This window comes from Marmota flaviventris, chromosome 5 (genome assembly GCF_047511675.1).
Source record: "Marmota flaviventris isolate mMarFla1 chromosome 5, mMarFla1.hap1, whole genome shotgun sequence".
Lineage (NCBI taxonomy): Eukaryota > Metazoa > Chordata > Mammalia > Rodentia > Sciuridae > Marmota > Marmota flaviventris.
Genome location: NC_092502.1, coordinates 136,708,168 through 136,732,701, shown reverse-complemented (window position 1 = coordinate 136,732,701; position 24,534 = coordinate 136,708,168). Strand labels below are relative to the sequence as shown.

General features: G+C 32.4%; 1 protein-coding gene across 3 annotated transcripts in view; it reads left to right on the top strand.

The window, feature by feature from the left end:
- The window catches only part of LOC114093468 (cadherin-10), a 103,930-nt gene extending 80,255 nt beyond the window's left edge, over positions 1–23,675 (top strand). The window contains exons 8-11 of one of the 3 annotated variants that reach the window (XM_027936254.2): positions 10,945–11,066; positions 16,050–16,158; positions 19,168–19,419; positions 23,191–23,675. In XM_027936254.2, the coding sequence (XP_027792055.1) occupies positions 10,945–11,066; positions 16,050–16,158; positions 19,168–19,419; positions 23,191–23,675 (968 nt within the window). Of the gene's footprint in view, positions 1–10,944; positions 11,076–16,046; positions 16,159–19,167; positions 19,420–23,184 lie in introns of all 3 variants that reach the window. The other 2 variants (XM_027936253.2, XM_027936252.2) reach the window with 2 other exon arrangements.
- The last annotated feature ends 859 nt before the right edge of the window (positions 23,676–24,534 follow it).

The window sequence follows — 24,534 nt, the reverse complement described above, 5'->3', positions numbered from 1 at the left end:
AATCAGCCTCCTTATATCAAATAAAACTTTCAGTGTTTGATTGTTTGGGATTGGCGAATTTCACTTAGCTTTATCTTCTCTAATTCCATCAATTTACCTGCAAATGCCATGATTTTATTCACTTTTATTGCTGAATAATATTCCATTTTTATCCATTCATCTATTAAAAGGCATCTAATTGGTTCCACAGTTTAGCTATTGTGAATTGTGCTGCTATAAACATTGATGTGGCTGTGTCCCTATAGTATGCTGTTTTTAAGTCCTTTGGATACAGACCAAGGAGAGGGATAGCTGGGTCAAATAGAGGTTACATTTCCAATTGTCCAAAGATTCTCCATACTGCTTTCCATATTTGCTGTACCAATTTTCAGTCCCACCAGCAGTGTATGAGTGTACATTTTTTCCCACATCCTCACAGAACTAATTGTTGTGTGTGTTCATAATAGCTGCCATTCTGACTGGAGTGAGATGAAATTTTAAAGTGATTTTGATTTGCATTTCTCTAATTGCTAGATATGATGAACATTTTTTCTTATATTTGTTGATTGATTGTACATCTTCTTTTGAGAAGTGTCTGTTCAGCTCCTTGGCCCATTTATTGATTGGGTTATTTGGGTTTTTTGATGTTTCACTCTTTGAGTTCTTTATATACCCTAGAGATTAGTGTTCTATCTGATGTGTGAGGGATAAAGATTCACTCCCAAGATGTAGTCTCTCTATTCACCTCACAGATTGTTTCTTTTGCCGAGAATAAACTTTAGTTTGAATCCATCCCATTTATTGATTCTTGATTTTAATTCTTGGCCACAGCAATCTTATTAAGAAGTTGGGGCCTAATCCTGCATGATGGAGATTAGGACCTACTTTTTCTTATATTATATGCAGAGTCTTTGGTTGTATTCCTAAGTCCTTGATCCATTTTGAGTTGAGTTTCGTGCATGGTGTGAGATAGGGGTTTAATTTCATTTTGTTGCATATGGATTTTCAATTTTCCTAGTACCATTTTTTGAAGAGACTATCTTTTCTCCAATGCATGTTTTTGGCAACTTTGTCTAATATAAGATAATTGTAATTTTGTGGGTTAGTCTCTGTGTCCTCTATTCTGTACCATTGGTCTATCAGTCTGTTTTGGTGCCAATACCATACTGTTTTTGTTACTATTTATCTGTCCTATATAGTTTAAGTTCTGGTATAGTGATGCTACCTGCTTCACTCTTCCTGCTAAGGATTGCTTTAGCTATTCTGGGTTTCTTATTTTTCCAGATGAATTTCATAACTGCTTTCTCTATTTCTATTAAGAATGTCTTGGGGATTTTGATCAGAATTGCATTAAATCTGTAGAGTGCTTTTGGAAGTATGGCCATCTTGATGTGATATTAATTCTGTCTATCTAAGAGCAAGGTAGATCTTTCCATCTTTTAAGGTCTTCTTTGACTTCATTTTTTAGGGTTCTGTAATTTTCATTATATAGATCTTTCACCTCATTCATTAAATTTATTCCCAAGTTTCTGAGGCTACTGAGAATGGGTAGTTTTCTTTATTTCCCTTTCTGAGAATTTGTCACTGATATACAGAAATGCCTTTGATTTATGGGCATTGATTTTATATCCTGATACTTTGCTAAATTCATTTACTAATTCTAGAAGTTTTCTGGTGGAACTTTTAGGGTCATGTGATTCTTATCTTTCATTCTATTGATGTGATGAATTACATTTATTGATTTCCATGTGTTGAACTAACCTTGCATCCCTGGGATGAATCCCACTTGATCGTTGTGCATGATCTTTTTGATATATTTTTCAATTCGATTTGCCAGAATTTTATTGAGAATTTTTGCATCTGTATTCATTAGAGATATTGGTCTGAAGTTTTCTTTTTTTGATATGTCTTTGCCTGGTTTTGGAATCAGAGTGATATTGGCATCATACAATGAGTTTTGAAGTGCTGCCTCTTTTTCTATTTCCTGAAATGAATTGAAGAATATTGGTATTAGTTTTTCTTTAAAGGTCTTATGTAGAACTTGGCTGTGTATCCGTCCAGTCCTGGGCTTTTCTTGATTGGTAGACTTTTGATGGTGTCTGCTATTTCATAACTTGAAATTGATCTGTTTAAATTCTGTGTATCATCCTGATTCAATTTGGGCAAATTATATGACTCTAGAAATTTGTCAGTGCCTTCGATATTTTCTATTTTATTGGAGTGCAAGTTTTCAAAATAATTTCTAATTGTCTTCTATATTTCTGTAGTGTCTGTCGTGATATTTCCTTTTTCATCATGTATGTTAGTGATTTGGGTTTTCTCTCTCCTTCTCTTTGTTAGCATGGCTAAGGGTCTATCAGTTTTATTTATTTTTTCAAACAACCAAATTTTTGTTCTGTCAATTTTTTCAATTGTTTCTTTTGTTTCAATTTCATTGATTTCAGCTCTGATTTTAATTATTTCCTATCTTCTGCTGCTTTTGGTGTTGATTTGTTCTTTTTCTAGGGCTTTGAGATGTATGTTAAGTCATTTATTTGTTGACGTTTTCTTATTTTGAGAATTGAACTCCATGCAATGAACTTTCCTCTTCGAACTGCTTTCATAGTGTCCCAGAGATTTTGATATGTTGTATCTGTGTTCTCATTCACCTATAAAATTTTTTTAAATCTCCTCCTTGGTGTCTTCTGTAGCCCACTGTTCATTCAGTAGCATATTATTTAATCACCAGGTGTTGGAGTAGATTTTATTTCTTATTTTATCATTGATTTCTAATTTCATTCCATTATGATCTGACAAAATTCAGGGTAGTAGCTCTACTTTTATATATTTGCTAAGAGTTGCTTTGTGGCATAGTACATGGTCTATTTTAGAGAATGATCCATGTGCTGCTGAGAAGAAGTGTATTCTCTCATTGAAGGATAAAATATTCAATATAAGTTAGTTAAGTCTAAGTTACTGATTGTATTATTGAGTTCCATAGTTTCTTTGTTCAGCTTTTGTTTGGAAGATCTATCTAGTGATGAAAGAGGTGAATTAAAGTCACCCAAAATTATTGTGTTGTGGTCTATTTGACTTTTAATCTTGAGAAGATTTTGTTTGACGAATGTAGATGCTCCATTGTTTGGGGCATATGTATTTATAATTGTTAATTCTTGTTGGTGTATGGTTCCCGTAAGCAGTATGTAGTGTCCTTCTTTATCCTTTTTGATTGACTTTAGTTTGAAGTCTACTTTATTTGATATGAGGATGGAAACCCCTGCTTGCTTATGCAGTCCATGTAAGTGTTATGATTTTTCCCAACTACTCAACTTCAGTCTGTGGATGTCTTTTTCTATGAGATGAGTATCTTGGAAGCAGCATATGGTTGGGTCTTTCTTTTTCTTTTTTTAATCCAATCTGCTAATCTATGTCTTTTGATTGGTGAGTTTAGGCCATTAACATTCAGTATTATTATTGAGACATGATTTGTATTCCCAACCATTTTTGTTTATTTTTGGTATTTAATGTGACTTGGAATCTCCTCTGATTAGATTTTCCTTTAGTGTAATCCCTCCCTCTGCTGATTTCCATCACTGTTTTTTATTTCCTCTTCTTGGAATATTTTGCTGCGGATGTTCTGTAGTGTAGGCTTACTAGTTGTAAGCTGTTTTAACTTTTAGTTTATCATGGAAGGTTTTTATTTCATCATCAAATCTAAAGCTTAGTTTTGCTGGATATAAGATTCTTGGTTGGCATTCATTTCCTTTCAGAGCTTGGTATATGTTGTTCCATGATTTCCTGGCCTTGAGGGTCTGGGTTGAAAAATCCGCTGATATTCGAATTTTTCTCCCACTATGTGTGATCTGATTCCTCTCTCTTGCAGCTTTTAAGATTCTATCCTTATTCTGCATCCTAGGTATTTTCATTATAATGTACCTTGGTGTAGATCGATTGTAATTTTGTACATTTGGTGTCCTGTAAGCATCTTATATTTGTTTTTTCAATTCATTCTTCATGCTTGGAAAATTTTCTGATATTATCTAATTGACGAGATTGTACATTCCTTTGGTTTGAAACTCTGTGCCTTCCTCTATCCCAATAACTCTTAGATTTGTTGTTTTCATGCTGTCCCATAATTATTGGATGTTCTGTTTATGGTTTCTAACTATCTTCACTGTGTGATCAACTTTATTTTCCAGATTGTATAATTTGTCTCCATTATCTAATATTCTTTCTTCTAAGTGATCTCGTCTGTTGGTTATGCTTTCTACTGAGTTTTTTATTTGATTTATTATATCCTTCATCTCAAGGATTTTTGACTGTTTTTTTTTTCTAGAATCTCTCTCATGAAGTAATCTTTTACTACCTGTATTTGCTCTCTTATCTCATTGTTAGAGTGAACAATTTTTGCTTGTATTTGCTCATTTAGGTCATTCTTTAATTCATAGATATTTTAACTATGGACCTTCTGAACTCCATCACTGACATTTCATCAACTTCGCTGTCCATGGGTTCTGTTATTATAGTGTCCTGGTTTGTTTGGGGCATTTTCCTCCCTTGTTTTTTCATGTTGTCTGTGTGTCTTCCTTTCTTGCAGTGTGGATCTGAGATATTACAGTTTCTCCCCTATGTTCTTTTAGTCCCATGCAGATTGTCTGTACCTCACTTTGATGTTGGGCTTCCAGACCCTGCTGGTGTCCCTCAATGAATGCTACTGCATCTTGGATATGTGCAAGTTAGAGTGGTTGAATCTGGGCCTCTGGGCTTAACCTCCCTAGTAGTCTACTTGTCAGAAGGGGAGGTCCTGCGCCAGAGGCTAGGCTCCGGCAGGTGTCTTGCCCACCTGGAAGGTGGAGGGGGGGAGTACCAGGCCAGCTGTGAGCCTGGGTATCTCAGTCTGGTGTGAGTGGATCAGGGCCGCCAGGCTTGGCCTCCTATGGTGGTCAGCTGGTTGGAAGGGGCGGTCCTGCGCCTGAGGTACACTAGTCTGCTGGTGGGAAGGGTCAGTCCTGAGTCAGAGGCTAGGCTCTGGTGAGTGTCTGCCCTGCCATGGGAGGCGTGGACTGGCTCCCCTGTGAGCCTGGGTCCCGCACAGGCAGGTCTACGAATTATAGTTTTAATTGAAATCTTAAATTGATTCCTCATAAACCTATTTTTTTCAGTATTTCTTTTTGATATATGCTGAGGGATGACTATAGGTATTGTAAAAGAAGCAAAATTGCATTTATGCTATCTTAGAATTTTTTACCACATCTGAAAATTAAATTGATATTATGGCAGATTAAGAGGAGAAAGGCACAGACATTTATTTAAGATTTATGTAATAAGGAGCATTCTTAAGGAAATGAGGAACCAAAAAAAGTTGCAAAGCCTGAATACTTTTGAACTAGGATGAACAAAAAGAGGCAATAGTGAAAAAATAACTAAATATTTACAGAATGTTTATTTTTCTTTGTTTTTGTACAGAATTTTCTCTGTTTCAATTGCCTGTCCTCCTCAATATTAAGAATGTCACTGTCTTCATGATATGTAAGAATACTTTTCATATAAGAGTTTTTTCTTCTGCTTTCAGGAAAAAAAAAGGAAAGGTTCAAAGTATCCTTCTTGTACATTCTATTTATACTATTGTATTTTATGTTATCTTATATTACAGTCCTGGGGATTGAATCCAGGGCCTTTCACATGCTAGGCAAGTGCTCTACCCCTGAACTATATCCTCAACCTTGTTTTTCTCTTTTTCTTTCTTTCTTACTTTTTTTCTTTTTTTTCTTAATGTCTTTAGGTCAATGTAATCCTTATAGCAAAATGATATATTTTGGGTTAGCATATTCTGCTACTCTAAAATATCTGTAAATCTAACATTTATTATTAACTAATAACATTCAGGTAGAATGGGTACTGCAAATTTTCTCTTTTGAGGAAACAACTGAGATGTTAAATTTTTTCACCAACACTATTATTGTGAATCTATGATAAACCAGGTATGGGTTATGATTCTAAGAATTTAAAATTACATTTCATCTTACTAATATATTAAATTAGCCTCATTTAAATGAGAAGAAACTAAAACTCTGGAGATTTTTGAAACTTTCTGAAATAATGCTAGAGGTAGTAAATTGGGACTGAAAACAGGTTATTCCAGTTCTAGCTCTAATAATTCTACACATAATTTACAAAATTTCTTCAAACTCTAAACAGAGATCAAGGATTCAAAACCCCTCTTTCTTTAGTTGCAAAAGGTGTTGCCTGAACACAGGATGGCCAGCATCATTTATGGAACTATTCAAAAAGTATTAAGAAATTCAATAGTAGCTTCTTCAGTCTACTGTGGGGTTCTTTAAGATGGGAGGTCCTGGTCAACAGGTGAAATCACATGTTCAGGTCTCACAAACCTGCTCCATTTCTGATTACATACTGAGACAAACATGAAGCAGAGCAATTCAAACTGCTTTAAAAATAAATATTCATCAGGAGTTAAGTCATGGTCAGACAGCAAGCTGGCAATTTCCACATCTGAAATACTAAGCTGAATCCTCAAATAGGTATCAAGGTCAAGTTATTTGAAGTAACCATTCCAGACTTTGGAAGGCAAAACATCAGGTCTGAATCACGAAGTGCCTCTGAAGAACTTAACTAGGCTAGGCAGATCATCAGCAATCATTCAAAGCTTCAAGCTAAAGTAATAGATTTAGTTTATCTTTCTAATTTGGCTCTGAAATACAGACCAACCCTAAAACACCCAGTTTCATCACAATGAGATATAAACAGTGGTACCTGTTAATACTAACAATTGTTGGAGTTTTCCTTTATGAAAGCTGTCATTTCTCTGTCTTCATCCTAAGAGTTGATTGTGTCTAACATGATCTCGTCATTCCAAAAGTAAAGTTGTTTGTGCTCTGCTCATTTTAAGATACTTTCTCAGGCCCAATGAGCTTGGAATTGCACTTTCCATTTCAGATACTGTGAGAAATTTAACTTCTAAAGCTAGTTGAAGTAATTATGATTCAGTAAAAAGCTAAGCCAATTACCTCTTCTTAAGAACTGAACCTATTTTTTGCCACTAAATGAATTCAATCTGTGGCACAACTGTTGGAAATACCTACCTGCCAAACCAACACCAGTCAGGGTCCCATTATGCTATTCTGGGAATTAAATTAAGCAATGAGAGTGAAAGGGAAACTGCACATAGGGAATTGTTTTTACGAGACTTTAAACACTGGTTTTATGCTAAGTGTGTCACACACCTCGCCTGGAGCAGGACAGAATGACATACAAATGTACTTCTTACCAATGTGTTTCCAGGCCCTGCCTCAAACAGTTTAATTCTATATTCCAATGCAATGTATCACATCATGTGGCAAGTGCTAACTACTGCAAGTAATTATTTAGTGCATTATTCCATGGCATAATTCCCCTTTTCGTCTTTAAAAAAATATTTTAAAATGCCATGCAGGGAATGAAAATAATATAAAATTAAGGACACAATCAGGGTCTTAATAATAAACTTGAAGTTTCAGAACACATTTATTGTAGTAGCCAAAGAGTTCCTTCAAGAAAATTTAGCTATAATCATTTCAATACACTCTGAGGACAATGGAGCTTGGTATAGGAAGGAAGGACTCCATTATGTATTAGTAAAAAAAAAGTTGTGTCCTAAGCATGTGCAACAGTTCCATTTTTGAAAATCTGGGGTATCTAGACAATAATTGAAGACTTTTCTCTATTTAGAGATTTGCAAAAGCTTTTTGAATTCTAGGCATAGTCTCACCTCAGCACACACATTTTAAGATCCTTTGTTGCTGGTACATTGTATTACTCTCCTGCTTCCCTAAAGGACTCTGAGGGAGACTTAAGTGGTAAATATATGCCAGCAGCTCTTCTGTATGATTCTGCATTCTCAGAATGCTTTGTTTGTTTATTTACACATAAGCCATGACATTTGCCAGCAAATATATATATTGCTTTTTTAATAGGTGATGCCAGACCCAATGCTTTACAAATACATTCATCCCTGTGGCTTTAGCTTTTGATTTGAAGATCCTTGGGCTATTTGGAAAGAGGCTAAAGAATCTACATATTGTGTTAGGGCAAAGTCTAACAAAGCCATTTTTGAGGCTTGAAACTTTCCTTTTTCTTCTTGTTTTCTGTGACATAGCTAGTGATTGAATTGCTACCAACAAGAGTTACTTTTATGTCACACTTTATATTGAAAATACACATTTTGTTTATGTCCACTTACTATAGCAGTAGATTAAAGAGCATGTTCTAGAGAAATGGAAGAAGTGTGCATTTCCACTCTTCTTCATAGCAACAGGTATGAAGGGGTCCATTTTTGGTGAGTACTCTACCTCTGGGTCTTATGAATGGTATGAGACAGATAAAGGTGCAGATACAATGGAAAATATTTTTCTGTTTATTTTCCTTTTCCCTCTTCTTCTTCCCAATGGGGACCTCTTCAGACCCATGTGATTGTGAGAAAGCTTGTTAACAGGTTTTTAATGTGTGAATGCATTACATGGAGAAAGATTGCACAAACTCTTATAAAATAGCCATGAATACATGATATTGGTAATAAAGATGATGTTCATAACATTTAACATGTTTGAAGTACTAGTCATCAAACTGACGCTCTGACAAGAACTTTTCCTGCTTTATCACACCTAATTTTCCAAATAACTATGTGAGATCAGAAGCCCTGTGTTTTTACACATAGTGAGTAATAAGGCATTGGGCAAAGTCACAATGCGTGAACATGAGTGGACTTGGATATAAAAGAAACTCAGTTTACCTCCAGGGTATGAACTCTCAGCCACCTGATGCAGGAAAAGGTGGAGGGCATGCAGCCATATATTACAAACAGGAAATTAGAACCTGTCAACACAATATATGTGGATTAAGAAGTCAGAGCTAAGATTTAAGAGGAGTGTCAAGGAGATGCATTTTAAATTCCCTCTTGGAAAGAGGAACAGAAGTTGAATATACTTCAGATAGATTTAGAATCCTATTTGCCTTCCTTTTTACTACTTCAGACTTGTAAATATGCCTGCTAAGAAATCAGTTCTTACACATTATTTTTAAAAAGCTGAAATTATTATATTAATAACAATACAATTACACGTAGCTGGAAGAAGAATTCTTTTCAACAGTAATATATACTCTGTTTGCATATGACAGTATTTTTTGTATCTGAAAATTATTTAGTTAAAATTAGGAAGTCAGACAAATTTTGTAAAGGCAAATGATAATATCCATAGCTCTTTTTGGTTTATATCACTTAATAAGTTTGTTAAATATACTCTTTCAGCTTTTATAAAGCTAATTTCCCTTTTCTTCTTTTAAATTTAGTTTTAACTGATACATTAAAAATAAAAAATGTACATATTAGTGGGATTCCACTTAATATTTTATATTAAAATATATACATATTCATATACACACATATGGCATGGTGTTTAATCAGGTTAAACATATGCTTCTCCTCAAATATTTATAATTTCTTTATGATGGAAACTACCAAAATCCTTTCTTCTGGGTTTCTAAAATATATAGCACATTGTTGTTATCTGTATTGCCCCTCCTGAGCATAAGCACACCAGAATTTCTTACTACTTTGTAACTATAACTTTGTATCCATTGATCAACCTTTTCTTATTTTTTCTCACTTCTCTACTTTTTACAGCCTCTGGTAATCAGCATTCTACTCTCAACTTTTATGCATTCAACTTTTTGAGATTTAACATATGAGTGAAATCATGAAGTACTTGTCTTTTTGTGTCTGGCTTATTTCACTGAATACATCAATCTCCAGTTACTTCCAGATTGTTGCCAAAGACAGCAATTGATTCTTTTTCAGAATCAAATAATATTCCATTGTGTATATGTACCACATTTTCTTTATCCATTAATCAGTTGACAGACACTTAGGTTGTATCCATTTCTTTACTGTTTTCAGTGGTGCTGGAAGGGACATGGAATTGCAGATGTTTCTTCAACATTTCTATCTATTTTCTAATGTTGTTCCTCTACTTTGTCAAAGTTTTCAAAGAAGTTGGATTTTATCTAAAGATTGTGATATTTGTATTTAAGTCTGAATAACTATAACATGATTTTAAAATGTTAAAACACTCAGATATCAATAAAACTGCTTAGAAAAATCTACAATGAAGATGATGCAATTGTGACTATTATAGGTTTGTTACTCAAGCTAAGGTAAATAAGGAACATTTTTTTATTTCCTTTACAAATCAAAATATTTTATCTGCATCACTTTACTTGGAAATTTTGATGCTCTTTATTTTAGCATTTGTAGTAAAGACATTATTATTAGCTTGCCATTTGTTTGTAGAGCTAATTTAGAACCAATAAATTGTTATGCAAAATCAAGTCATGGCTGTTGAAATGGTATCATTCATGACTATATAAATAAAATGTCTGAAACTTTATATCCCAGGGTAAATATTCTATCACATTGTAGAATTAGTAGCCATATATTATAATTTCCAAGAAGCAATTTGAATGTTGCTATTAGAATACATTTTAATTATCATAGTCAAAAAATAGGTTTTTAGTAGAACAAGGATTTATTGATCTTGGATAAGTAACTAATTTATTTTAAAATAGTTCTTCATCTCAAAAAAATGTTAAAGATTAAATAAGTTATATGTAAAAATTATGTAATAAACATTTATTCACATCTTGTATATTTGGACAGTAAAGACACAGATATGAGCTCAATTATACTAGGTTTTACTGTTAATTTTTTTACAAAGTAAAAATAATCCCCTTGTGCTCAATATTAACTGAATTCATGACTACTTAATTAGGCTCTGCAGTAAATTTCTTCATTGCATTTGCTCATTATGTTAAGAGAATGAACGAAATGTTTATTGGTATGTGAGCACTAAAATATCCATAAGATGTGTATATAAATTAAATCTGGTGCACAAACATGCATTCCTAAACAAAATTCTCCTTTATTTTTTCTAGACAATCCCAAAGAGACAACTCGTGTAGCTGTTTTTGTGAGAATTTTGGATGTTAATGACAATGCCCCACAATTTGCTGTGTTCTATGACACTTTTGTATGTGAAAATGCCAGACCAGGACAGGTGAGCAACTGGAAGATTGAAAACACAGGGCAGTTCTGTATTAAATGTTTTATTTTCACAAACTTGACAGGAATGAATGAAAAAGGGATAGGAACCCTCACATATACTCCCTGCAATATTTTCAAACGGTGACATGTTTTTAAAATTGAGAGTATCTAAAATAGCAGTGTACCAGGTTTCTTAATTCCTTCCTAAAGTTCTGGTGAAAAGAAAAGACATTATCATTTGCACACAAATGTATAGAAACAACTTCAGAGAGAAAGAGAGAGAGAGAGAGAGAGAGAGAGAGAGAGAGAGAGAGATAATTTTTTAATATTTGTTTATTTTTTATTTTTCGGTGGACACAACATCTTTATTTTTTATTTTTTTGTGTTGCTGAGGATCGAACTCAGCGCCTCGCGCCTGCCAGGCAAGCGCGCTACCACTTGAGTCACATCCCCAGCCCCACAACTTCAACTTTTAAAGCTTTCGAAAACATGAGCAAACTAGAATCCTCTGCTGTACCATTAGGTAAATATTGAAATTGCTAGAGAAATGGGAATAAAAGTTTGTGAAAACCCAGCAACAAATGCATGAAATCTTTGAAGCATTCCATCAATATTCAGATAAATGTGCAAATACATTTTGAAGTAGGGCAGCAGAATTTGCTTATACATTGGTTTTCATCATTACACCAACATGTAAAGTGCTTAATGACTCAGTTTTAGTCCTTTAAAGCATTCTCCCTACATCAGCTTTGTTTATAATTATTTAAATCTTTTCCTCAGTGGACTCATTTTGTTGTTTAAAAAGCTCCAGAATATATGGCTGAAAAGACTGTTCTTAATTGCTTTGAGTGCTATCTTCACAGAAGGAAGCTGCATGTTATAAATAATAATTGGGAATCCAATGTATTTTATTAGAGAAAGAGAAGCCATCATGAAGCTGTATTGTGTTTTGACATCATTTGATGCTTTTATAAACATCAATGTCCTTGTTATATTTTTATGCAAATTATATTGTGGAATAACTCGAATACTTCCTTTTGAATATACTAACAGGAATTCAATAGCCTGTCTATTGTGAGAAATGGTAAAATGGCTGCAATTGGATTCCTTTTTTTTTAACTTGAAAATATTATAGAAGTGTTTAATTGGGAATATTTAAATGACTTAGCTACTTCCAACTTCTTAATGAAACAGTGTCCACCCTAAAATACCATTCAAAATAGTCCTCTGCTTGGAAGACTCAGCATGAGATAAGTTAAAATATTTTCTCTAAGAGATAAATTACCCATTTTGCTACTACTGCATTCATTGCTCCCTCTATGATTATTCTATTTGATTTTCAAGAGATATCTTTTCAGAGCATTTCAATTATTATAAATGCAGACTTACAAATGTATTCAAAATATACAAAATAAAGAATTGTGTTTATTTTCCAGTGCCTTTTCTCTTTTTAACTATAGTTGGCTCAGTAATGCTCCAGACTTTCTGTACGTGTAAAACCTAGTTGGCATAATGAAGAAAAATAATCCAAACAAAGATGATTTTAATAAAAAGCAGTTAGCCTACCTTAACTATGCTGATAGAAAGGACATGATTAATAATTCTTGTCTAATTGACTGCATGTACAAGTCTTCCACACTAGTTATTGTTAATATGACCAGTTCGTGAAATACCATCGTGTTCTCATTGGCTGAAAACTAGTTCTGCTTATACAAAAATGTTATAATAAATGATAGAATTCTAGGTTCTGACATCCAAGCTTGCAAACTTAAAGTGATTATTTGATAAACTTCTTCTCTGTGCCTTTTATGATAATCACTCATTAGCTTGGCCTCCCCTCCTCCTAAGAAAGGAGGATTAGGATGTCTGGGAATGCTGCAGTTATTTATAGAGAATCGCAGTCCACCCAATACTCCTGCAAATTAAGTGCTCTTTAAGTAGCACTTAGAAAAACAACATGGGGAATAATTCCATTCATTTGGTGTGCAGACAAATTGATAAGACAGAAACAAAACTAATTGCCACTCCCTCCTCCTCCTTATTTCCTGGCCTTAGCTCTTCCTTGGTCTAAGCATACAAGACTTTCTTAGATAGGATGCAGTTTGCAACTGATGAAGTATTAGAAGTCAGTCCTCTCCTGCCTAACAGGGTTACTTAAATTCTCACCTTTCTACCTCAGAGACAGGACCTTGAAGGAAGGAACAATAGGTCTTTTACTTCCCTTCGGTTTCCCTCACTTACCTTCACTCCTGCAGTCGGTAAAATGTATTTAATAATTTTCCATGTCTAAATGAAGAAAATACCATGTTAATCACAAAGAACCTTTCCCAAGGAATCTCTCTAGGGAGGGTTGCTGTTTATATTTACTGTTTACTAAGCACCTTATTAAAGCTAATACCACTGACAGCAAATATCAAACCAGATAGCAACCAAGACTTTATCAAACCAAAAATCGTTTCACATATTTTTCATAGGACAATATTTAGTTACTTCCTAACAGCTAAAAGATTGAAGTTTTCCAGAATAAAAGAAAGGTTTTTTTCATCAACAAAAACTCCTAGCTAAAACATTAAAGCATAATAACTACTTGTTTAATTTCAAATACATTAAAATCCACTCATTATTCCACATTTGGTTGTAGTATGATCACTGAAATATTCTTAATGCTTATATCAAATGTAAAAATACAATGATAATATAAACAATTATATTATTGCCAAGAAGAAAAGCTAAGAAATAGTTACCTATATCTCTTTTCCATAGCTCAAAATGAATATTGGATATCACCAGCTTGTGTTCATTTGTTTCCTAAGTGTGATAAATTGTTTCATTGCAATTGGATTAAAATGATTTGTCTCCAGTAGAAATAAAATATTGAGTGTTCATATAGAGAGCCAGCAGAAAAGTTTTATCTACTTCTTGTTGTGAACTTCTGATATTGATTGCTAGTCTTTATGGCACACTTAACCCAAACAATAGTTTTGTGATTTTGAATGTATGATTGGAATAGAAAGTGGGGTTAAATTGAAAGGTAAATTTTGAAAATAAAGGGGTTAAACACTAAAGCAAAGTATGTCTAAAAAAAAAAAATCTTATGAAGCAGTACCTCTATTTGCAACAGAGAAGTCTTAGAGTCATAAAATTTATTATAAAATGATAGGGATTCTGCAAAATGTGATTCTGTTTTTTGTAACTTTAATATGAATTGGAATTACTCCTTTCATCACAAAATATATCAATTAACCACTGGCTTTTAAATCAATGAATTGACTTTTTCATTAAAATATCATTGAGCATTTTATATAAAACTTTATGGTTTACATATATTTAAAGATGTGGATATATGTCCTCAGAAATGTATTATTGTATTATTTTTAGGATAAAAATGAACTGCAATTGTTATTTGTAATAACAGTTACAATCATATGTTTATTTTGAGACATTGTAGTTTTTATTCTAAAGAAATTAGCTCTTTCTTGTGTTTATAGGTGTATTCATATAGAAATCTTTGTGACTAGGAATTTGAACTACTCTGTTGTCTTTCAAGATATGTTATTTCATTTATTTCTCTTCAATATACCCTTATGAATCAAAATTTTAAAAATAAATCTTTTAAGTATATTTGATAGATACAAATCAGTTAAGAAATTCTTTGGTAAATGAGTTAATAATTCTTGAGTAGTTTTAATACCTTTTTTATGTTTTTATTTTTAATTAACTCCTATACCATTTTTATATTTTATAAGTCTGGCTTCTATTTAAACTTATTATAAATAAGATTTAGTCAAATATATTTTTAAATTGTTTTAAACTAATTTAGTTTTAAATAATTTTTGATGCTTATTTCTAGGTAATAAACATATTTTTGCATGTCTTAATTAAATTCTTGTGTCATTTTTGATAAATGAGTAAAATAATTTTAAAAGTTAATACTTGAAATTTTTCACATTTCTATTGATGTAGCAAACTTTGAAAGAAAATAAGAATGGTTATAATGATCTCTTCATTTATTTCTTGTTTTGTTTAATGTTTTAAACTTGAAATCCCTAATTAAATCAAGAAAACCTTAGCAACAAATATTTCCACCAACTATTCACACAAAGTTAAATTGAATTGATGCATTAAAAAGCATATTCCTTTTAATTAAGCATATTTGATGATTTTTACAGGCATAAATAGACATCAATATGCATAAGAAGCAACTTTTGAAACCCTGATAATAATTGAAATATTTTTTAAAACAAAAAAAATTATTTCATATGTAACTTAAAAAATAAAGAAATCATATACCAATCCAAATACATAACTGTTACATATATTATATATTTATATAGTATCAATCATATACTATATCAAAAACAATGATATGATTATGTATAAACTGTTAAATGTTCCACTGTTATCAGACAGTTTTTTATTAACTCTTATATTAAAACCAATTACCATTTCCCCATATAATACATATCTTGAATTTAAAAATATATAATTGTATTTAAAGTGCAAATGAAGCAAACTATTGCTATCACAGTAGAAAATAATATATAAACTTTTCTTTGTAAAATTTATATTCAACATTATGTATGAAGTATCTATTTTCTTTTATTATGTTGCACCTAACTTTGGGGAGGAGCAAAGCAATATTTTTATTTCCACAATTTTTCCTACATCAGATCAACTCTTCCCAATCAATGTTTAGATTTATGTGAAATAACATACTAGTTCTACATTTAAATATACAAGCCCTCAAAAAAGTATAATATCTTACAATTTACCATTTTGAAGGAAAAGACAATATTTATGAGAGAGAAATAAGTGGGACTGAGTGGTAGAAGAGAAATATCATTAAAAAGAAAATGATCATTAAGATTTATTCACCATGAACAAAATAAATTCTTTTAAATTTTTCTACAAAGCAAATTTTTTAAAATTATGTATTACAAAAGCAGATTATACATGTGTATTTTTGATGACTATATAATATTTTTCTCTCCTACAGCTAATACAGACTATAAGTGCAGTAGACAAAGATGATCCTTTAGGTGGTCAGAAATTTTTCTTCAGTTTAGCTGCTGTCAATCCAAACTTCACAGTACAGGATAATGAAGGTAAGTTTTAGAACTTGTTCATTATGATATAACTTGACATTAACTGGAAATTTCTTCTAAAGTAACTATTATAATATACATGATCTATCAATTTATTGATCTGCATTATGAAATTTTGTTTTTATCTGATAGTTAATGATATTTCATGATAATGTCTTGTTTGAAAATGTTAGCTCTCTTTCATTTAATAAACTACATGAGAGAAGTGTCTGTGTAGATATGAACAATGAGATTGATGTTGAAATGATTAGAAAGGCTAGAAATAATCACTTTGCCTAAGAAAAGGTATAGAAAATATGAATGGAGAAATAAGTAACTCAGTGAAAGTGTTATGCAAACTCTGATGAGATTGAATAGCAGCAGGTTTATTGAAGCCAAGTAGGCATAAAGGAAGAGTAAGAATGTGATGTAGCCTCACTAGCCGCTTAGAAAATATGATGCAAAGGCATTGCAAGGTATGCTGTTGTCCTTATAGTATACAAATTTTATTTTTCAGAAATTAATTTTTCTCATAGTCTCATAAAAATAAAACACATTTTACAGAATAGTTATGATTGTTTAAAAGTTGAACAGCTCTGTTCCCTGATAAATATGTCATTGGAGTCATTCTAGTTAAACAAAATTATGTTGTCAGATCTCTACTGGACTTATTGTATTTTATGTTAAGCTAACTATGCAAGCTTCTGTTTGCTAAAAGACATGAGTTTTAGAATGGCTGCAGATTTGTATATTTTTAAATAAGCCTCACAACCACATTGGCATGTATGTAGTGCTTTCTTCACAATGCATGATGTGTGTTGGCAGAATCAGAATCTAGGTAGTTTTCAAAGTATTAGCAAATAATTTAAGATAATAGGTCATTTTACATTGTGCCAACCTTTATTCAAGCTATTTCATCTGGTAGAATCTTAGCAAAAACCAACTGAAAGGGGGGGGGGGGGGTATCTATTATCAACATCTGTTTTTTTATTAAATATGAATTTATTAAAATGCTCATGTTTTCTGTCACTCCAAACACCTAAAGTTATCAAGTTGAAAAAAATTAACACAAAGGTGGCAGTCAAAATGCAGAATGAATATTTAATTTCTAAATATGAATTGTAGACATTCATATGAAATATGAATTAGAGATTAAGTCTGAATTAGAGATAAACAACATCCTACTTTTTAATTTGCTGAACCTGGCAACAGATACATTGAGTTTTGTTGTTGTTGTTGTTATACATGACAGTAATCAAACATTGAATTTAGACTGGAGCTGTCCCTAGTACTGAATTTACAATATTGAATTGACAGTACCTGCTTCTTGTTGTATTTTAATTTTCTCCCTGCTCCAGTGAAACTGAGCACTGGTTATTAAAAAGTGATATAGACATGAAATAGTATTGTCTTAGCATGGCATTTCAAAGTTATTGGGGAAACCACTCAAGACCAGCCTTAATTAATTTTTGACAAATATTACCAAGAGTTCTTCAATCTATATACGGTACTCAAAGCAGGAAATAAGCCCACAGAATATAAACCAGAATATTTAACCTAATCATATAAAATTAATTATGCTGTGATACTGGGTGAAGTTTTTTTAAAAAATTGAAATAGCATATATACCACCTTAGTGTTAATTTTCTAGCCTTGTATTTATTAATATTTGCCTTAAACTCCCTTATTTCTATGTTATTCCTGTTTAAAATTAATTTTATTTATTCTATCATAGGTCAAAAATTATATCATGAATTTCTAAATATTCCATGAAATAATTTGAAATGAGTCAAACTTTATTTGGTCCCTCAACCTGTCAAAACTATTACAAAACTAAGGCTCAACCATTTGTTAAAAAAAAATTAAAAATTAGACAAGCAAGATTCTAAAAGTACCATATGTATGCTCATATTATCTTAGGGTATTTAAGGGGAAAAATAGTTATTGAAAGATAAATTTTAAAATTTGTTTATGTGCATGTTATTTTGTTAGTCTGCTTTCCCAGCTTATGTAGTTAACTGGTATCATTAAGTTCCAACTCATAATTAAGGAATAGATTATTTTGTATTCAACCACTGTATTTGCAACAGATTACCACTATTTTTTTTCTCTCCTGTTTGTTTGATTTAGCAGCTCACTGACTCCCTCCCTATATTGGCATTTTAAACAACTCTGCAGGGCTGACTAAACAAAACTAACTTCTCTGGGAAAACAACCAGGATAGAAACTATCATACCAATTATTTTTTAAATATTACTTGTTTGGGGATAGAAGTCTTTTTTTTCTTTTTAATCCCACAAATTCCATGTGAGAATACTAGGTGAATTACCAGGTAAAGAAAAAGTCAGTAGTATAATATGCTAGGTAGTGGGATATTTGTCTTTATTAAATCTTTACTTCAGTCTGGAACTTTATTAGGCACTTCTAAGAGTTAGCCCAGGCTTTCTGTTATTTCTTTCAGTTATATACATGCTTTAAGTTATGTGTTTGTTTGAATGAGTGGAAATCAATGCTCAGAAATGTTAAATAATTTGCATGCTGCTGGGTATGTATTGAGATTCTTCATGGATTTTGACTATTTTATTGCTTTAAACAATGTAACAATGCTTACAATGTATCCAATCCTATTTTCTTCATGAATATTGGATTGAGATATGCTGTATGTGTGTAAATGAAAAAATGAAAGAAAATAATATTTTCTTTTGGTCTACAAAGCAGATTTTCAGAAAACAGTAAAAAAAAACTTCTCATCTATGTAAACTTGATATTTACTTATACAAACTCACCATTTTGAAAATACTATGGGATAATTTTTGAAAAGCTAGTTAGTAATCAATCCATAATGTTAGATTCTTTGAACTACCTTATTTGTCTTGTTTAATGGCATTGCACATATGTAATAGAAAACTTTATAATGGTTTTATATTTTTTATGAAGAGTTTTATTTATATATACAATCCTGGCTATCACCATGAGTTATCAGTTTACTATATGAAACAAACATTTGTAATGTTTTAAAATTTATTTTAGATAACACTGCCAGAATTTTAACTCGAAAAAATGGCTTCAATAGACATGAAATAAGTACCTATCTCTTGCCTGTGGTGATCTCAGACAATGATTACCCAATTCAGAGCAGCACAGGCACACTGACCATCAGAGTATGTGCCTGTGACAGCCAAGGCAACATGCAGTCCTGCAATGCAGAAGCCCTGCTCCTCCCTGCTGGTCTCAGCACTGGGGCCTTGATCGCCATTCTCCTCTGCATCATTATTCTGCTGGGTAAGAAACTTTAAAGAAAATTGAATCATCTTCTAGGATGCTTACTGTAGTATGATTTTAAACAAGGAATATTGCTATCAGAATAGTCCCTTGCCCAAACTAACACCAAAGTTTTAGGATATCCAGCCAGAATATGGAAGCAGTGAGACTTTTCATCATTCATATGTGAATCAAAATGTAAAAAAAGCAGCTTTAATACTGTCATTACAATATATGAAATAAGTAATGAAAAAGCAAGAAGGGTTGAGGGCAGAATAGCTTTGTTAGATTTTAGAAAGTTGAGAGACAGGTGATTGCAATTCTTGAAAAAAAATCAATGATTGGTACCTCCAATTAGTTTATAGCTGGTCCATCACTGCTCTCCTGAGCCCTGTAGTAACTCTATGGTGTTATTTCATTTTGGATCATCTGCCAAACTCTAATTCAGGAGGAGGGTAGAAGCTGGAAGAGTATGATAAGATTTTAACCTCAACTCTGAAAGTTAGATATCAGCAAATCTCAGTAAGAGTAAAACAACAATGATAAGGTTTAAGATACATTCTGTTAGAAACACAATTCACAAATTTGATCTAGTATAGGACTTCTCACCAGCATAACTATACTTATTATCAATTTTTCATACTTACATTAAAGTTAATTTAATAATTAAGCCTTCATTTCAAATTCTAAAATAATTTTTACAATAATTTATTTTAACAATTTTTACTGTTATAAAAAAGACAGCACCTTTCTATGTGAAGTTAGGACCAATAACAAAGACATTGCAACCACAAAGAATATTAAAAATATGTGTTAATTCCATAATATAGCTAATCCTTCACAGAAGATTCAATTTTTTTCCATTTTTTTTCATAGTATATACAAGAGCTCTGTGATTAAATATCTCAAAGGTAAATTATACATATCACTAAATTAATGGAATGATCAATTCTACATAACTTTCTTTTCCTTTTTTTTTTTTTTTTTTTTTAGTTTTGTTTTTTACTGGCAGTTGATGCCAGGAGTGTTCTAACAATGAGATCCATCCCCCACATCCCCCGCTTCTCCCCATCCCCCAGACAGGTTCTCACTAAGTGTCTTATGGGGATTATAGGTGTGTACCATCACATTAGACTTTACATTAGATTTACATGTAGTTTAGGAAATGAAAATGTGCACATTTAAAAATATGTATTAGTGACTGGAATGGTGGTGCATTCATATAATCCCAACAATTAAAAAGGTTGAGCATAGAATCACAATTCCAGGACAGTCTAAGCAATTTAAGGAGGCGCTTGGCAACTTAGTGAGAGCCTGTCTCAGAAAAGGAAAAGGATTGGGGATGTAACTCAGTGATAAAAAGCATCCTTAGGTCCAATCCCCAATGCCAAAAAATAAATAAATAAATAAATAAAAGTGGTTTTTTATATTTAGTTATGAGGTATTTTCATATATAACAAAAATAATAAATGATTTCACTTAACAGAATATGGGAGAATTGATAAAAGTTTATTTTTATAATTTGACTTTTCTTTATTTCTAAACATATTAAGAGAAGTCAAGAAGCAAACTTTATATTAATTAAATCAAAAAGTTCAAATATGAATAATCTGTTTATTTGAGGACTTTATAATTTATATGTAAATTATATTCAGTCATTCTGCTGAAATATGTATTAAATATAAAATCTCCAGTAAGAATAACATCAAGAGTAGCAAGCTTTTATTAAGTTGATTTTGTCAAACAGTGTAAACAACAATATAATGAAAAACACTTTTATCTTTCATTTGATGAAACAATGTATGCAGTATGTATGGTTATCTTCACTTTATACACAATAAAGATGAATGTTCGAAATATTTAAAGCATTCTCCAAGGCCATCAATTTGTGAGAGGTTGAACCAAAGCACCTTGCTTCTTGGTGATTGTGTGTACAATTTTCCAGTGAGATTTGGAGTTTTTGTCCATGTTTTTTTCTCATAATGGCTGGGTTGAGGCCTCACTGTCTTATGTGTTCACTGAAAAAATGAACTCTCCCTTTATTTGATTTACTTGTCTCTAAAATAATGATTCTTGATTTTATAACCTAGAGTAAATTGCTTTTTAACTGCTTTTGAGTTAAGAATGAGATTAAATTTACTCTCCAGATGCATTAGCTTCAAACTATTGTTTTGGATATCCCTCTGACCCTTATTGAAAACACTATATCTGACATTCCAAGAAGCAAGGGAATGAACTTGGAGTTGGAATCAATATTACTAAATTTTTATTATTAGAAGCTTTTTAACTCAGTAAAATCATTTTGTTCATAATAATCAATCTGAGTTTCAAAACTTTACTTCATACATTTTATGGGTGCATGAATACATGAGTTTAAGCAAAATAAAATTAATTTTTCCCGAAGACCTGAATAATAAACAGCTTTCTGTCTTCATCAAGGGCTTTTTTTTTAATCATTTTAAGGCCAAGATTACTTAGCAGTGGGTTAAAACTCCTTTTGGTAGAATTAGAAAAGTTTCTTTTTTGCCCTGTCACAGATTTGAAGACCAATAGTCTGAGAATTCCATGTTAATAAATAAGGAAACAGAATTTAGAATATCTTGATACAAAAATATCATAATTCCCCCATCCTTTAGACATTTCTTCTAAAAGAGGTTAAGGACAGATATATAAGAGAGCAAGATTTCTCCCCTTCTTTTACCTATGTAATTGAATTTCCATCTGTTTCTCTAAATCAATTTAATGGACCAGAATCTAAATGTTTGGGAACAGCAAATAATAGTGGGAAATTTAAATGCAATCAGAAGAATTTGATGTTAACTTCCTCTTAGAGTTCATGTTATTAACATTATTTTGGTTATTAAAAGTATTATTTTTATACTTATTGTTACTGTCTCATCAAAGTGGAGAACTGTCCTTTGTGAGCAATACACATTTCAACTTATGTATACATACTTTTTAAAAATGTATCTTGGGCTGGGGATATAGCTCAGTTGGTAGAGTTCCTGCCTTGCAAACACAAGGCCCTGAGGTCCATACCCAGCACCAAAATAAAATAAAATTAAAATAAATAAAAATGTATCTGGCCAAGGTCCCTGCATTGATTTGGAGTTAATCCAGTGTAGTGACTTGAATATATTTGTTGTACTGTCATCTAACAATTTGGGGGATTTCTCTTACAAGATATATATTTCTAAGGAAAGCATCATAAACCTCTAAACCCATGTTATGTCTAAACATCTGGGTCTTATTTCCTATAATGTAGGCCTTCTTTTAATAAAGTAAGAAACAAAGCTATATAAATCAATCAACACAGTTATTTAACAGAATCAATATTCTATACCTTATTAAGAATGGTAAGGATATGAAAATGCAGGCATATTTTAGCCACTTGGATCTTACATGAAGCTTAGTTCAACTTTTCTAATGTTTGTATAACATCTATCTTACTATTTATTATACAAGGCTCATATATTCCGAACAACCAGAAACTAACACTTCTTAGAAAAACAGATAAAATATGCACTGTACTTAAGGAAGATTCTACAGTGCCTTAACAATAAGTCAGAAACACCGCTTTTGAACATCACCTACCTTGACTAAACCCTCTTCTGCTTCCCCCAACCCCCCCCCCCAAACAAATGGAACGTGAAAGGAAAAATGGGGAAGTAAAAAATACCCCAATAACTCATGCTCCTTTTTCGCGCTCCCACTTGCTTGATAGCATTCTGAATGGTCTTCTTATGTCTCTCCTTGGTTTTTTTTTTTTTTTTTTTTTTTTTCAAGTTATAGTAGTACTGTTTGCAGCTCTAAAGAGACAGCGGAAGAAGGAACCTCTGATCTTGTCCAAGGAGGACATCAGGGACAACATCGTGAGCTACAATGATGAAGGTGGTGGCGAGGAGGACACCCAGGCCTTTGACATTGGCACGCTGAGGAATCCTGCAGCGATCGAGGAAAAGAAGCTGCGGCGAGACATCATGCCAGAAGCGCTCTTTATCCCCCGCAGGACTCCCACGGCGCCTGACAACACGGATGTGCGGGATTTCATCGCCGAGAGGCTCAAGGAGCATGACCTGGACCCCACCGCGCCACCCTACGACTCCCTGGCCACCTACGCCTATGAGGGCAACGACTCGGTGGCTGAGTCGCTGAGCTCCCTGGAGTCAGGCACCACCGAAGGAGACCAGAATTATGATTACCTCCGGGAGTGGGGCCCCAGGTTTAACAAGCTCGCGGAGATGTACGGCGGTGGGGACAGTGACAAAGACTCCTAACCTGGATTTCTGTTCTGCTCAATAAGAGGAAGCGACGTGAAGGACACTGTCTCCACTTCACCATATTTGATAATCAGGAGACGTTTCCTGCCACTCAGCACAATTCTTTCCCATTTATTTCTTAATTTGTTCATTAATTGCATTAATTCTTTCCTGTAGGATGTCTCATAGAATATATGCGACATTTTATTTAATCACTTCCAAGAGCCAAAGCTATGGAAATTCAGTGTTGTCCATCTTAGTAAATTAAAAAAAAAAAAAAAAATTCAGAAACATGAACAGGATAATTCTCCCTTAAGCAACCTCAGAAATGAGCCGCTTCTGTTAGGTACATGTTCTGCCCTTGCAAATGAAGCTTTTGAAAAGGTGCAGACAATTTTTAAGATATATCCTGTTCTGTACATTAAATTTAGAAAGAAAAAAAAATGTACATGTGGTGTTAGTAGGTGTGATATGCAACCTGGTATACAAACATTTGTGCAATTTCATTTCATCAAATTCTATCTGCTAATGTTTTATATTTATATTTTTGTATTTATTTTTAAAAAAATAAACCAGTTTTTACAACTACTTTGTCTCCAGCTTTTTTTTCCCCTAGGAAGAAAACAAGTTCTCCATGAACTAAATATCTTGGTAGAAAATTATATTAAATACAGGTAAGAAGACAAAGTCACTTTAATATTGAAAACGGTAACCAATTTAAAATAACTTAGTCAAGACTTATCTTTCCTAGTGAGTCTTGTTGTGTTATAATATGTGAAAAAAAAATCTTAATATTAAAATTTTAATTTATATATCATTTCAATGTACCATTCAAACAACTTTAAAATATTGTCATCCTTGTACTAAAGACACCAAG